This window comes from Eschrichtius robustus, chromosome X (genome assembly GCF_028021215.1).
Source record: "Eschrichtius robustus isolate mEscRob2 chromosome X, mEscRob2.pri, whole genome shotgun sequence".
NCBI classification, from domain to species: Eukaryota; Metazoa; Chordata; class Mammalia; order Artiodactyla; family Eschrichtiidae; genus Eschrichtius; species Eschrichtius robustus.
In genome coordinates this window covers 7,754,845-7,770,496 of record NC_090845.1, presented here as the reverse complement: position 1 = coordinate 7,770,496, position 15,652 = coordinate 7,754,845, and the positions used below count along the sequence as shown (strand labels likewise).

Sequence of the window (15,652 nt, the reverse complement as noted above, 5' to 3'; positions counted from 1 at the left end):
CTGCTGTAAAGACACGTCCGAGGAAGACAGGTTGAATCGCGCGCGCGTATTCTTTTTTAAAAGAATCTCTATAAACGATAAAAGTCTGAGTAATTTACCTGATACCTTTTTAACTTTTACCATCAGAAATGCCCGGTAAAACTTTTATTATTGAAAAGGCACAGGCTACTATGCCTTAATGCACGTATATGCAGGAAATGCCTGTCCTGCACAACGTGTACACTCTATGCCTGCTCCGCCACATACATTTTTCCAAAGAATCCAATTCATTAATGGGTTGCACATGGGTGAAACTTATAACAACAATGACAGCCTCTTTCCCCGGTTCCACATAAATTCAGTGCACGTCTCCCCTCAAAGTTTCTAGTTTTATAAATATAAAAATGAGCGAAAATAAAGATCAGAGAAGTTTAGTGTCTCATTTACTATCCAGACAACAAAGCCACACCGCCTCCCAAATTCAATCCGGTGGGGTGGGTTAGGAGTCACTTTAGTTCTTCCTGCTGTGGTGAAGCAGGAAAGCAGAGAAAACCAGTAAGTCACCTTCAAACGCTACTAGGAGCCAAGAATTTTTGCATTTTAAAGGGAACTTTGTCCCCAGGAATGGCGCGGCCCAGACCTTCCCAGAGAAACTGACCAATAGACACTTTTAACCAGAAGAAAACAGGACGACTGGTTTGCTGTTTGTGTGCTTTTACAGCTTTATACAGGTTCGGCTGGTAAGTTTCAAGATGGGTTTTCTGTTTTGAGACAAGAGAATTCAAAGTTCTAAAGTAACCCCTACACACACACACACACACACACACACACACACACACATTAGAAACTTATTTTGGGGGCTCAGATCCCACTTTTATAAAGGACGCTGAAAAGTTTCAATTTGTTTTTGCAGGTATCCAGAGCGCCGTGGGTCTAGGACTGGAAGCGAAAGTCAATAAATATTGATGGGCTTTTGGGAATCGAGAAGCTAGGCTGGCGGCAGCTGCTAGTCTGGGCTTCCTAGCGATAACGGGTGCAGGTCCAAGGGGTGCAGAAACAAGGACCTAGACAGGCAAACACAGGTGGGGACGTCTCTGTGCACCCCCGGCACGTGGGAATGTCCCTCCCCGACCTCTGGGTAGGCCCACAGGTGCAGGCCGGCGCAGGCGAGGCCGGGAGTGACAGGGGACCCTGCCAGGCCCTTTCCCGGAGGGGGAGGGGAGGGGACCCGGAACAGGAGCCATTGAAACTGCGCGGCGCTGGGAGCCAGCAGGACCGGGAAACAACGCAGAGGGGTCAAGGTGGCGCCCGGACCACACACCTATGCGAGTCCTACTACCCACGTCCTCGCAGGTGACCCAGGCGGACGCGCGTCCCGGTCCCGGGGGCGCGAACCGGACACCCCCTCCAGCGCTTCTACCCCCCGACGAGTCCCTCGGCCCCAGGCCACCTCCCGGCTGTCACCGTGCGTGTCCCGCGCCCTCCGTACCTTCGTGATAACCAGCGGCTCGCCGTGCTCGCGGCCGCCCTTCAGGGTGAAGCCCCAAGGGGCGCCGCCGCTCAGCTGCACCTCCACTAGGCGCCCGCCATCGGCCGCCCGCGCCTCGGCCTCTGCCAGGCGCTCTGGCCGCGCGCGGGGCTCTGCGCCCTCCATGGCGCGGGGCGCGGAGGCGGCGCGGCCGCTCAGGCCCCCAGGGCCGCCCGACCTGCGCCCATGCACTCCGGGGAGCCCCGGCCGGCCGAGGGCGAGGGAGGCTCGCGGCGCCCCCACCGCCGCCGGCCACTGGCAAACTTGCGCTGCAACTTGGGAGGAAAGTACCGGCCCCGGACAGGGAGGGAGCCGGGAGGGAGCCGGGAGGACGCGCGGCGCGGCGCGCGGGGGAGGGCGGGCCCCGGAGGGGGCGGGCCCGTGGGGAGGGGGCGGGGAGCGGCGGGGCCCGGCGCGCGCTCGGGGGATCGCGCCGCTCGGGGGGCGGGGCGAGCGCTCGGGCTCCCGCGAGTTGCCCGGAGGGTAGGCGGGTGGGGGGAAGAGGCGCGCCGTCCGGGACCCCCGCGGCCGCCGGCGGTGGGAGGGGCGGGGAGAGGCGCGGGGGTCGGTGGCGCGCGTGCCCGGGGCTCCCCAAGTCGCCCCGAGGCTGGGAGCGCGCTCAGGACCTCGCTCCGCCAGCCGAGTGCAGTGTGCTGGGGGCCGGGGCCGGAGCTCGCGTTCGGGGCGCGCGCAGGCTTGGGGGGCGGGGTGGGGGGGCGCGCGCTCGGGGTGAGGGGCGCGACCCGCGGGGCCAGAGGGCGGGCGGGCGGCGGGGGCTCGAGGTCCGGGGCCTCCTCCTCCGTCTCGGGCGCCGGGCGGCCCTCGGAGGCTCGGGACACGTCCGCCCGCTGCTCGGGTGGCCGAGGCGCGGCAGGTGAGGCGGCGGAAGCGCCCGCGCGGGGCGGGCCGGGGCGAGGCGGGCCCAGCGGCGGCCGGAGCCCCCGGCGCCCTCCATCTTGGAGCGCGCGGCCGGCCGGCGCCCCCGCCTTTGTTCGCGCGGACCGCGGGCGGCGGGCGGCCGCGCAGGTGAGGCCGGGAGCGCCGCGGGGGTCCCCGCCGCCGTCCCGCGCCCACGCGCGTGCCGCCCGCCTGTCCCCGCGCCGGCCCACTGTGCCCCCAGCGCAGGGCAGCGGGATGGCGGGCCCCTGGAGCCCTCTGCGCGCGCCCGCATTGTCCGGCGGTGCAGCCCAGATACAGAGGGGCCGGTGTTGGGTCGTTCTGTAGTTACAGCTCAGGAAGTCTTTGCGTTCAAACCCTGCTCTCCCTTTGGTACAGTTGGGCCCAGAGAACTTGACGTATTAGGTATATTACTGTTCTGTAGCTGGACGCTGGGGAACACCTGGTTCCTCGAAGACGCTTCATCCAGGTGATGATGCAGGAAGCAGATGGCAAGGACAAGCCAGGAGAGCGCAGAACAGAGAGAGTCAGGGGGTCCCTGAGTCCTTGTCCGGGATCTGCCGCTGTAGAGCCAGGACGAGGAATCTCCGCAGCGGTCCCAGTGTCTTTCGCGGTCAAGAGAGAGATTTGCATTCTCTGGTTCTATGGCTGATCTGTTGCATCTTATCCGGGCAATTGAAGAAAGAGGGCAAGCTCCTCTGGGCACCGGTCATGGCGCTGGGCACGGGTTACTGCCTCATAAATAACTCCAAGCTGCAGTGTCCAGAATGCCTCTAGTTAGAAGAATGAGGTGACTTTTCCTTTGTAAATGGAGACTTGAAAGGAGTCTCCTTTCAGTCTCCTGTAAAAATCCATCTCAAGTGTACCTTTGCTGTGGTGGTCACATTAAATTGCACAGGACTAAATACACACACGCCTATATATAAGCTTGGTGGATTGTATCCATTTTTTAAAAATAAATTTATTTATTTATTTTTGGCTGCGTCCGGTGTTCATTGCTGTGCACGGGCTTTCTCTAGTTGTGGCGAGCAGGGGCTACTCTTCCTTGTGGTGCCGGCTTCTCATTGTGGTGGCTTCTCTTGTTGCGGAGCACAGACTCTAGGCACGCGGGCTCGGTAGTTTGCGCACGGGCTTAGTTGCTCTGCGGCATGTGGGATCTTCCCGGACGAGGGCTCGAACCCGTGTCCCCTAAACTGGCAGGCGGATTCTTAACCACTGCGCCACCAGGGAAGCCCAGATTGTATCATGTTGATATCCCCGTTGTGATAGTATGCTATCATTTTCCAGGATGATCCCATTGGGAGAGGCGGGGTACAGGATACAAAGGAGGTCCCTGTATTATTTCTTACAACTACATGTGAATCTATAATTATCTCTAAATAAAAAGTTTAATTTAAAAAGTGGTTGGGGGGAACTTCCCTGGTGGTCCAGTGGTTAAGACTCCGTGCTCCCAATGCAGGGGGCACAGGTTCAATCCCCGGTCAGGAAACCAAGATCCCACATGCTCTGAGGCTTGGCCAAAAATAAATAAGTAAATTAAAGAAAAAAAAAGTGGATGGAGGGAATTCCCTGGCGGTCCAGTGGTTAAGACTCCACGCTTTTACTGCGAAGGGCCCCGGATCAATCCCTGGTCTGGGAACTAAGACCCCGAAAGCCTCACGGCATGGCCTAAATAAATTAAATTAAAAGTGGATGGAAAAAATAAATAAAAAGGGGATGGATATGATCAACCAAAAGTTAAAGGATCATATAAATGCACCTAGAGTTTATGCACGTCCCCTATCCCAAAACATGCTGCCCCCTGCTAAAGCTGGTATTGACAAAAATCTCAGTTTAAATCTCAGATCTTACCTGGGGCTGAACTATTCAGACCATTAGATTCACTAAAGCACAAAATCACTGTCTTCATAAATCACAGCTGAAGTCGTCTTTAACATTTTATGTTCACTGTATAATCATTGTCAGATCACCCATCTGCCACTTGAAAGTGTTATACTGTCATTCCTTGAACTTAGGTGTAAATTTACCTTCACCCTTACTAAACGTCATTCTGCTGGTTTTTTTTTTTTTTTAATCTTCACATTAGGCATCCCTTCCAACTTAGCATCATTTGAATATTTATAAAGCTGTCTATATTGACATTAATAAACACGATGAAAGGGACAGCACCCCGCCGTGTGTGGCCTGCTGTGAGATAGATGCTCTCCTCTCAGCCCCTCATAAATCTTTCATCAACATTCTTGGGATTACACAGTTGAGCACATCTGCCTGTGGTCCTGTCACACCTAAACTTCTGTATCATGTCTGACATATTATGACAAGATTGTCAATCTTGTGAAATTATCACTGTCTTGTGAATGAAAGGCATAGTCCCAATTTATCAACCTTGCACCCCTTTTGAAAGAATTCAGTATGGCATTGAACCAGTGTGGACTTCTAGTGGTGACAGCTTTCTTTTCTAGGAACTCACAACTCAGCCAGAATTTCCGAGAGTAGAGTATGTTTGTCAGCACATAGCTTTTGTTCTTCTGGAAAGCCCAGGGCACATTTGTTCTGTGTAGCTTCTCACTTCTTGGACGTTCATCTTCACTGCTCAGAACATGAGGCTGAGCATATGCCCTCTGGACCCAAGAAGCATCCTCTGAACATCCTCACCTAGGCGTTCAGTAGCCTCGGGTGGGTGTGTGCCACCTTTTCAAGTCTGAGGCTTATTTCCTTTGATAGAGAGGAAATAGGTGAAATGAAAGTGAGTTCTGCTTTCACTTGATCAACAGTCAATGAGTTATTCAACCAAGGGCAAATGGAACCAACTTTCAGAGATTTAATCAATAGCTAATCCTGGACTTCCCTGGTGGCACAGCGGTTAAGAATCCGCCTGCCAATGCAGGGGACACGGGTTCGAGCCCTGGTCCGGGAAGATCCCACATGCCGCGGAGCAACTGGGCCCGTGCGCCACAACTACTGAGCCTGCACTCTAGAGCCCGCAAGCCACAACTACTGAGCGCTTGTGCCACAACTACTGAAGCCCACGTACCTAGAGCCCGTGCTCCAACAAGAGAAGCCACCGCAATGAGAAGCCCACGCACCACAACAAAGAGTAGCCCCCGCTCGCCGCAACTAGAGAAAGCCCGCGTGCAGCAGCGAAGACCCAACGCAGCCAAAAATAAATAAATAAAATAAATAAATTTATTTAAAAAAATAGCTAGTCCTCTCTATGAAACAGAGCTCAAATTATTTTAGTTTTCTGTTCTAACAGGAGATTTATAATTATAAAATATAATGGAGGATGGAGTTCCAGAATTTTGCTTTTACCTTTCACACTGTAGAGTCAAGTACCTTTCAGTTAGTAAGATCAGGCTTTCTGAAACACCTTTCAGTGGGGTATTTTTTAAAAGGCAGGTTTAGCCATTTCCTACCTGACTCACAGTGTAGCTGAGTTGGGGTCCCTATGATTAAGACTGGTAGAGGGTCAGTCAAGATCAGGGAGCACAGGTATGGTGGCAGTTAGAGGAAAACTTTGACACAATGACTTTGCCCTTAGTCACCAATGTTTGTCATCTTATTCTTGATTCCTACAAGCTATTATTACAAACACTGGAATTTAGCTGCAGATCTTAGATAAAGCTGAGTCTGTACAACCCAGCAACCACTTCCCTCCTCTCACCTTACAAGGATTTTACCCTGGATCTTGTTATTAGTTGGAATATTTACAGATCTCTAGGGGGGAGAGACTTCCTCTTTCTGTGCAGGGGACAGGAGGAGAGACCACTGGGTCTCTCCATCTGCCTGGCACCATGATAGTATTTGTGGCCCCTATCTTTGAAGTTTGCATCCTAGGGCCCAGCAATTATAGCTGCAAACAAAGCAGCCACAGCAGCTAAGAAACAGTGACTATCATTCACAGAGAGCCTGCTGTGTGCCAAGCATGTTAGTCAGATGGACTCAGGTCCTCTCAGCAGATTTTCTCAGGGCATGCATCAGCCCATTTTACAGAGGAAGAAACTGAGACTCATCGGGGTTAAATAACGTGACTGAGGTCACTGAGCCCAGGTCCCCGTGAAGGACTCACACTCTTCCACTCACTGGAACCAGCACCAGCTCCAGTACCAGAGGGCAGTTCTCACTGAGCGAGTGAGCTGACTTCCTTCTGTAAGATATTGATACTTAGGCATTTGACCACCTTTTGAGATTCCCTTGATCTTCAAATGCCAATCACCAAACAGGCTGAAACCTTCCATAGGGAAGCTTTGCCCATAAAACTAGATTCTTGCTTAGGTCTGTGTGAGTCCCAATTCCTTTACCTTTAGGACATGTTCTTTAAACTGTTTTATATGTGAAGGGCCAAGTTTCCTGCTGGCAACTAGAAGGGACTAAATAAATGGTGCTTAAAAAAATGCACACACACATATATATATAACAATACCTAACTATGCAAACCAGGAGTACTTAAAAAGAGAGTACTTAGCTGAAGCTACTATTGTAAAAGTTTTTATTATGTTTTTTTTTTTTTTTTGGCTGTGCCGCGTGGCTTGTGGGATCTTAGTTCCCGAACAAGGGATCGAACCCAGACCCTGGCAGTGAATGCTCCAAGTCCTAACCACTGGACCACCAGGGAAATCCTAAACGTTTTTATATTTTAAAGTACATTTTTAGAAAGCCATTGGCTATTTTGCAGTTTTTGTTTTTTTTTTTTAATGAAGTAGCCAAAGATATACAGACAGCTCATGGAGCTCAATATCAAAAACACAAACAACCCAAGTAAAAAATGGGCAGAAGACCTAAATAGACATTTCACCAGTGAAGACATACAGATGGCCAACAGGCACATGAAAGATGCTCAACATCACTAATAATTAGAGAAATGCAAATCAAAACTACAATGAGGTATCACCTCACACAGGTCAGAATGGCCATCATCAAAAAATCTACAAACAATAAATGCTCAGCTCGGTGCTCTGTGATGACCTAGATGGGGGGGGGGGGGGGGGTGCGGGGAGGGAGGTCCAAGAGAGAGAGGATATAGGTATCCATATAGCTGATTCACTTCATGGTACAGCAGAAACTAACACAGCATTGTAAAGCAATTTTACTCCAATAAAAAATAAATTAAAAAAATAAAGTAGCCAATGAGCATCTATTTCTTGAGCCCTTTTTACTTGTCCAACACCAGGGAGGGCTTGCGAAGGAATGTAAAGGATGCCGGAAATATGAAACATTAACTGTGTCTGTGAAGGAAAAAAATCATGAACCACCCTGAAACAATTAGAGCACAATTACAGGCAAAACATCTTTTAGATGCAAAAGTTGCAGCAGGAAAGAAATCCAAGTAGAGAAGAGAAGGAAAAAAAAGGATGAACAAAACCATAGGTGAAATTTTGAAAAAGAATTTCATCTTTTACTGTGGAAATTTCAAGCAGACACAAAAATAGACCTCTTTTGTTTCATCCCTGCCCACTTTTTTTTCCCTGAAGTATTTCAAAGCACATCCAGGAGGGAGTGACTGAGCTACTATCTTGCCAGCTGAGAGGAAGTAGGGGACGTTTCATCAGGTGGGGACCCCACGAGCAAAGGAATGTTCTCTATTGTAAATGAGCACAGAAAGTCCCCAATCCTGTTCATTCTGAATCTATCTGAGCCTCCACGCCCCACTCCTAGGGCTGGTGTGTATACTGGGAGTTGGGGGCTGTCAAAAACAACTCCTGGGTTTCTGGCTGAAGTTACTTGAGTTGAGCAGCTGATACATGGAATCTGGGGCAGAAGAACAAGTGAAGAGAGCACTAATGACTTTCATTTGGGCAGGTTGAATCTGAGATGCTTTCGGGGATGTTGTGTTAGTTTCCTAGGGCTGTCCTAACAAAGTATCATAAACTAGTTAAAACAAGAGAAATGCATTCCCTTTGGGAGGCCTGAAGTCTGGAATCAAGGTGTCACGAGGGCCAATACCCCGTATGGAGGCTCTGGGGGAGAATCTGTTCCTCGCCCCTTCCAGCTTCTGGTGGCTGCGGGCGTTCCTTGTCATTGCCCTAAAAGGCCCACCTAGAGAATCAAGGATCATCTCTTCATCTCAAAATCCTTACTTTAATCACATCTGCAAAGACCCTTTTTCCAAATAAGGTAACATTTGCAGGTTCCAGAGATAAGGACCTGTCATCTTTGGGGAACATTAGTTGGCTTACCGCAGATATGGAAACCACTCTAAGGTGTTCTAGACAATGAATGGGACTTTTCCTGTTAGTGTGGGAAAAGCCTGGCTAAAGGCCCGCAGCTTGCTGGTGGTTCTAAGTGCTCTCTTGAGGACCAGCAGAACAGGCTAGCTATTTGCTGACTTCAGGTGGTGCCTGGGGAAGCCTGGTCCCACCCTCAAGCCAAGTGAGGACTGCTCCGAGGGAAGCCCTCATAAAGATTCGGGATACCCGGGACTTCCCTGGTAGTCCAGTGGCTGAGACTCGGCGCTCCCAATGCAGGGGGCCAGAGTTTGATCCCTGGTCAGGAAGCTGGATCCCACATGCCACAGCTAAAGATCCCATGTGCCGCAACTAAGACCCGGTGCAGCCAAATAAATAAATATTAAAAAAAAAAAAGATTTGGGATACCTACGGGCAGAAGACCTAAATAGACATTTGTTCAAAGAAGACATACAGATGACCAACAGGCACATGACAAGTTGCTCAACATCGCTGATTATTAGAGAAATGCAAATCAAAACCACAATGAGGTATCACCTCACACCAGTCAGAATGGCCAGCATCAAAAAGTCTACAAACTATAAATGCTGGAGAGGGTGTGGAGAAAAGGGAACCCTTGTACACTGTTGGTAGGAATGTAAATTGGTTCAGTCACTGTGGAAAACAGCTCAGAAAACTAAAAATAGAGTTACCATATGATCCAGCAATCCCACTCCTGGGTATATATCCAAAAAACCCAAAAACACTAATTTGAAAAGATACATGTGCCCCATTGTTCATAGGAGCACTATTTACAATAGCCAAGACATGGAAGCAACCTAAGTGTCCATCAACAGACGAATGGATAAAGAAGATGTGGCGCATATATATATATATATATATATATATATATATATATATATATATATATATATATATATATATTACAATGGAATACTACTCAGCCATAAAAAAGAATGAAGTAATGCCGTTTGCAGCAACATGGATGGACCTAGAGATTATCATACTAAATGAAGTAAGTCAGACAAAGAAAGACAAATATCATACGATATCACTTACATGTGGAATCTAAAAAATAATACAAATGAATCTATATACAAAACAGAAACAGTCTCACAGACATAGAAAACTATGGTTACCAGAGGGGAAAGGGAGGGTAGGAGGGATAAAGGAGGAGTTTGGGATTAACAGCTACAAACAACTATACATAAAACAGATAAACAACAGGGACCTAGTGTATAGCACAGGAAACTATATTCAATATCTTGTAATAACCTATAATGGAAAATAATCGGAAATATATATGTATATATCTGAATCACTTGGCTGTACACGTGAAGTTACCACAATATTGTAAATCAACTATATTGCAATTAAAAAAAAAAAAAAAAGATTTGGGATACCTACAAAAGAGACACTGGCATCTCTTTCTCAGGTTGTATTGCATGGAATAGCACTGATTGCTTTTGGGCTCTCTGGGCCCACGGGAGCAGAGGGGCCGAGACAGCATCACAGCAAGCGGGCTGAGCGCTGGGTTGACTCCCCAGGTACACTTGAAAATGTCACTTCATTGGACCTAGAGATTGTCATACTGAATGAAGTTAGTCAGACAAAGACAAATACCATATGATATCACTTAAATGTGGAATCTAAAATATGATACAAATGAACTTATTCACAAAACAGAAGTAGAGTCACAGATGTAGAGAACAAGCTTATGGTTACCAGGGGAGAAAAGGGGGTGAGGGATAAATTGGGAGATTGGGATTGACGTACACACACTAAAATAGATAACTAATAAGGACCTACTGCATAGCACAGGGAACTCTACTCAATACTCTTTAATAACCTATGTGGGAAAAGAATCTGAAAGAGAATGGATATATGTAGATGTATAACTGATTCACTTTGCTGTACAGCAGAAACTAACACAACATTGTAAATCAACTGTACTCCAATAAAAATTAATTTAAAAAAATAAGAAGAAGAAAAAGAAAATGACGTCTCTTCATAGCAAACCATTCTGAAATTCAGTGGCTTAAAACCACAAACTCAGGCCTAATCCAGGTTTACTGCTCAGGTTAATGGTGTCCCATTCCCTGTGATCCCAGGAAAGATTCTGAATGGTGGTGACTTCTTTGCCAGAGACAGAACACTTTTCCCTGGGGAACGAGTAGAGGGGGTGTGAGTCATCTGCTGTCACTGCCTTCTTGAGTTCTAATCGGGGACCCAAGTTCTCAGTGGCTGTCCTAGGCATGCTGGGTCTAGGATTAGTTCTCTCTCTCTCCCCAGGGTCTCCGGTGGGGTCCTCTGCTTTACGAAGAAAAGCCCAGGGCTTTCAGAGAGATCAAGAGCTCAACCTCTGTTTCAACATTCAAAGTTAGGGAGACTTGAGGGAGGGGTGAGGGGACGAAGGGCAGAATAAAAAGCAGCCCCCTGCCTGGGCCATGTCCACCACCCACCCCTGAGTGACCCTCAGCTGAGGTCAGGGGCCAGAGATCAAAGCTCTGCTCCGGGGGGCCGGGCTCGGGGCTCCTGAGAGAACAGGAGTTGTGAGGCCAGCCTGGCAGCCTTACCTTCATCTGGAGAATTATATTTGGGGAACATCTTTTTCAAATCTTGAACGCCTTCTGGGACCCAGCCTGCTTGTAACTTGGGGATAGCGGTGCCAACGAAATCGCAGCATAAAAATGCGCCACCTGGGTTCTAGTGAAAACCAGCCCAAGCAATTTCCAAGCAGCAAAAAAAATGATTCTAGGGACTTCCCTGGAGGTCCAGTGATTGAGACTCTGCGCTTCCAGTGCTGGGGGCCCCGGTTCAATCCCTGGTCGGGGAACTAACATCCCACATGCCGTGCAGAGCAGCCAAAAAGGAAAAAAAGAAAAAGATTCTACACACGTGAGATTTCAGTGAGAGGTCCTTGAACGAACTGATTTTCCCAAATGCAGGATGAACTTTCTGCTTCTTCACGATGATATCATTTGAGTGATTATGGAATGAATGCCTTTCTAGCTTCAAGCGCCACAGTTTGAGGGGGAAAAAAACCAACAGAGGTACTTATAAGAGGTTCTCAGAGAAGGCACGATGGACTTGAATTTCTAACAAAGTCCGCGGGTGATGGGGCGCCAGCTGGCGAGAGCACACCGTGAGGAGCACGGAATTAAACGACAGCCAGGAGAGTCCGGACGCTGTGGGAGCTCGATGACGTTCATCCCGTTCCGCCTCTCCCTCCCAGCACAAACCTCAACCGTACACACGAGGAGAAAGGGACCGGCCATCTGTGCATCCTCAGAGCTGAAACAATTCGGGGGCTGCGGGGGAAGGAGGGGCCCTGAAAACGGAAGCCGCTGCTGCTTTGGTGTTGGAGGGCTACTGATTCGGATGCTGGAAATTCCTTCACTGGCTGCTGGCCAAAATATTTGTTTCAATTGAATCTATTTGACTGAATTTCAAGGAATGTAGAAGTATTTGACTAGCAGCAGAAATAACAGGAAGTAACGGAGGCAGGCTTTCCGAAGAAAAGTGGTAGAATTTTTACTACAATGTAGAGATTTCTTCCGGGCACACAGAGCAAGTTTCTAAAAATTTAATTGATTTATGATAATTCTTTACCTTTGCATCCTTAGACTTGTAGGAGGCCTGCAGGCACTATCGTGGGATTGGCTTTTATTTTATTTCTTTATTTTATTTTTATTTATATTTTTGATAGGTAAGAATTGGATTGATTTAGAGAGAAATACACTCCACAGACAGCGTGTGTCTCACTCAGAAGGTGAGATAGGCCGTGATTGGCTTTTAAAACGATAAAATTTTTTAAATTTTAGAATAATTTTAGGTTGGGACTTCCCTGGCGGTCCAGTGGTTAAGATTCTGCGCTTCCACCGCAAGGGGAGAGGGTTCAATCCCTGGTGCAGGAGCTAAGATCCCACATGCCGCGCGGCGTGGCCAGAAAAAATAATAATAATAATTTTAGGTTTACAGAAAAGTTGCAAAGATAATACACAAAAAACTTGCATACCCTTTACCTGATTTCCCTGAATACAGCGTTCATAACTATGGTTCTTTTGTCTAGACTAAGAAATTAACATCATTACCTTACGAGTAACTCAACTTCCGACTTTATTTGGATTTCCCGTTTGTGTGCTGATGCCCCAGGATCCCTTGCTGCACTTAGTTGTCACGTCTCCTTAGCCTCCTCTGGCCTGTTTCTCCACCTCTCCCTGTTTTCCGTGGCATGGACAATTTTAAGCGGGTCTGATCACATATTTCATAGAATGTCCCCCAGCGTGGCCTTGTCTGACACTTTCCTCACGACCAGACTGGGTTGTGGATTTCGGGAGGAACACGCAGAAGTGATACAGCGCCCTCGCTGCATCCCGTCTGGGGGTACTTGACATCCACATGCTGGTCACTGGTGACACCCACCTTGACCTCTAGGGCAAGGTAGTGACTGCCAGGTTTCTCACTACAAAGTTACAGGGAAAATTTTCCTTTTCCTGACTCTTTTAACATCGTTATGATTCAAAAGTGTTCTGTGGGAAATCACTTTGATTCAATGGTAGCCACCAAGTTCATAACTGGCTAGGCTACCCCTGAGACCAGATTAAGATGCTGCAATCACAACATTAAGACAATTTAAAGCACTGAGAGAAAGGGTGGCCAGGATAGGTGTCACCAGTGATGGCCAATTGAAAAGCTCACTAATGTTCGGAGACTTCTTGGTCTCATGTGTTTCATGAGCTACTTGTTTCTTCGCAGAGTTTCTCGTATTTTCTAAAGCAGAATCAAATACTCTTTAAAAATCTAGTAACCACACCTTACAAAAGCCCATACAGGGAATTCCCTGGCGGTCCAGTGGTTGGTGCTCCAGGCTGTCACTGCCGAGGGCCTGGGTTCGATCCCTGGTCAGGGAACTAAGATCCCACAAGCCGCAGCATGTGGCAAAAAAAAGCCCATACATATTTCTTAGTTTACTATTATTTTGGTTTGCTTAGTTTGACAGAAAAGACCAGCGGTGGACAAATTATAGCCCGAGGGCCGGCTGTCTGCTTTTGTAAATAAAGCTTTCTTGGTACAGCGCCACACGCATCGATTTACCTTCTGCCGATGGCTAGTCTGGGGGTCCCACGGCAGGGTTGGGTAACTGCCACAGAGAGCATGCGGCTTGCAAAGGCTAAAATACTTACTATTTGGCCTCTGAAGAATAAGTTTTCTGACCCCTGTGATAGACTAAAGGGCTGTGATGAGTTTGAGAGACTGGGGTTGTGCACACGGTTTCCTCTAGCTGTCCAACTAAAGGCAACACAGTGAGACCCAAAGACTTGGGGGGAAGAGCCATCACATTTAAACCACGGGCTCCCTCAGGGGACTGACTGACCCACACTTTCTCTGGGAGTGCCTTTCAGTCCCTCTGAGATTGAGCTGTTGTTCTGCCGTGCGTATCAGACAAATGTTTCTGCTGTGTGTGTGGCCAGCTGCATGTAAGGCTGCGTCATCGGCAGACACGCGGGAGTTCTCGCCACAAGCCAAGCTCTTGAGGTTCGTGTGGATTTCCTATTGCCTGCTCACAGCTGCTTGAGTAACAGCGAAGCAGTCATTTCAAAATTAGCCAAAGTCTGTGGTTAATGAGCAGATTTAGTCTTTTACTAGATACCTGAGATCTGACAGTCTCATGTGCATCAGGACTCCAGAGCAAATAGCCTGCCCAGAGATAATTTCATCTCACTTTACTATATTAGTATACTGTGCCACAAAAAGGAACATAAAATTTAAACAAAGTTTGAAACAGGTAACACATATATGTGTGTGTCCATCCTATTCACTGCCCCCCCCCCAACTTCCTTGAAAGTGCAGTCACATTCTGATGGCATCAAATTCGGCCATCTGCGACCTGCTTCCAACTTCTCAAAAGTGGACTTCTTGTTGCTTCAAGGTGGTGAGTGGAGAAAGTGCTTTCGTTGGTCTGACCAGTTCGTAGACATTCATGTTGACGGGGAAATGAATCTCCAGTTCCCCTCTGGAGTTTATGGCATAAGCTGCTTGGATTTGAGCGTCAGCTCTACCACCTCCGTGACCTTGGATAGGTTTCCTCACCTCTTCTGGTGCTTTGTACAGAACCTAGAGATAAAAAGATGAGCCACGAGGATGGGGGGTACGAGTTAAGCAAGACTTTAAGTTCTTAACGCTGCCAGCTCACGGAAGGCGGTCGGGGTAGCGATGATATTCATGTTAGTTTAGTTTCCCTTTTCCTCTCAGGACACAAATCCTACCCTCTCCTTTCCAGGGCTTGCTCGGTCTCATCTCTTCCCAGGCTGACACGGCGTAGCTGACAGACTCGTTATCTGACTGCTGCAGAGCTGAAGCTGTACTTAGGCACTACTTCTCAATCCATCCATTTCTGTTGTCTCTTCAGAGGAAAGGACAAGATTCCTTCAGAAGCCGAGACTCTCAGGTCTTGCCAGATGAGGTCAATTGCCAACAAAAACCACAAGTCAGGAGGCTCTTTGGTTTCTAAGCCTGGGTTCGAAACCCATCCATCGTGTGGAATATTTGCAGAACTACTGAACTCCCCAGGGGGGCAGAAAAGGAGTTGAATACCGAGATATAAGCCACGGCAACGCTTTTTATCCTCTTAAAGCTTTGTAGGCAACCTTGAGCAGTTTTGTCCATTCTGGAGGACACTGGGCACCTGAGTCCTCCAGAGCCTGCAGGTGTGCACGTGGGAAGCAGAGAGGTGGGGTACGTGCAGCTTGGGCATGCAACGGAGATTGAAACGCAGAGATGCTTTTGCACAGATTGGCTACCGGAACCTTTGGCATTAGAGCAAACAAACAGACTCTCCTTCTTCATTTTTATCTTTTAAAGCACATTCCACACACAAACTTCCAGAAGCAACTTCTGCTTCCCAAGGGCCAAGGAAATAGAAGATCAAATGTTCAAAACAGGTACTGAGATTTATGCTTTCTGAAAGAGCGGCAGACCAGCGTTTGGAGAGTAGTCCTATGATGTTTCCTACTGTTTTTACAAGCAAGTGTGTAATATCCAAGAGCGGTTAAGGTTTTGA

General features: G+C 48.3%; 1 protein-coding gene across 13 annotated transcripts in view; it reads right to left on the bottom strand.

Annotated features, from left to right (window-relative positions):
* SHROOM2 (shroom family member 2) overlaps positions 1–15,652 on the bottom strand; it is a 168,501-nt gene that overhangs the window by 132,331 nt on the left and 20,518 nt on the right. Inside the window, exon 1 of one of the 13 annotated variants that reach the window (XM_068532944.1) lies at positions 1,469–1,633. The exons of the other annotated variants lie outside the window; for them this stretch is intronic. Coding sequence (XP_068389045.1) covers positions 1,469–1,633 — 165 coding nt within the window. Of the gene's footprint in view, positions 1–1,468; positions 1,634–15,652 lie in introns of those variants that run through there. 13 annotated transcript variants of the gene reach the window in all.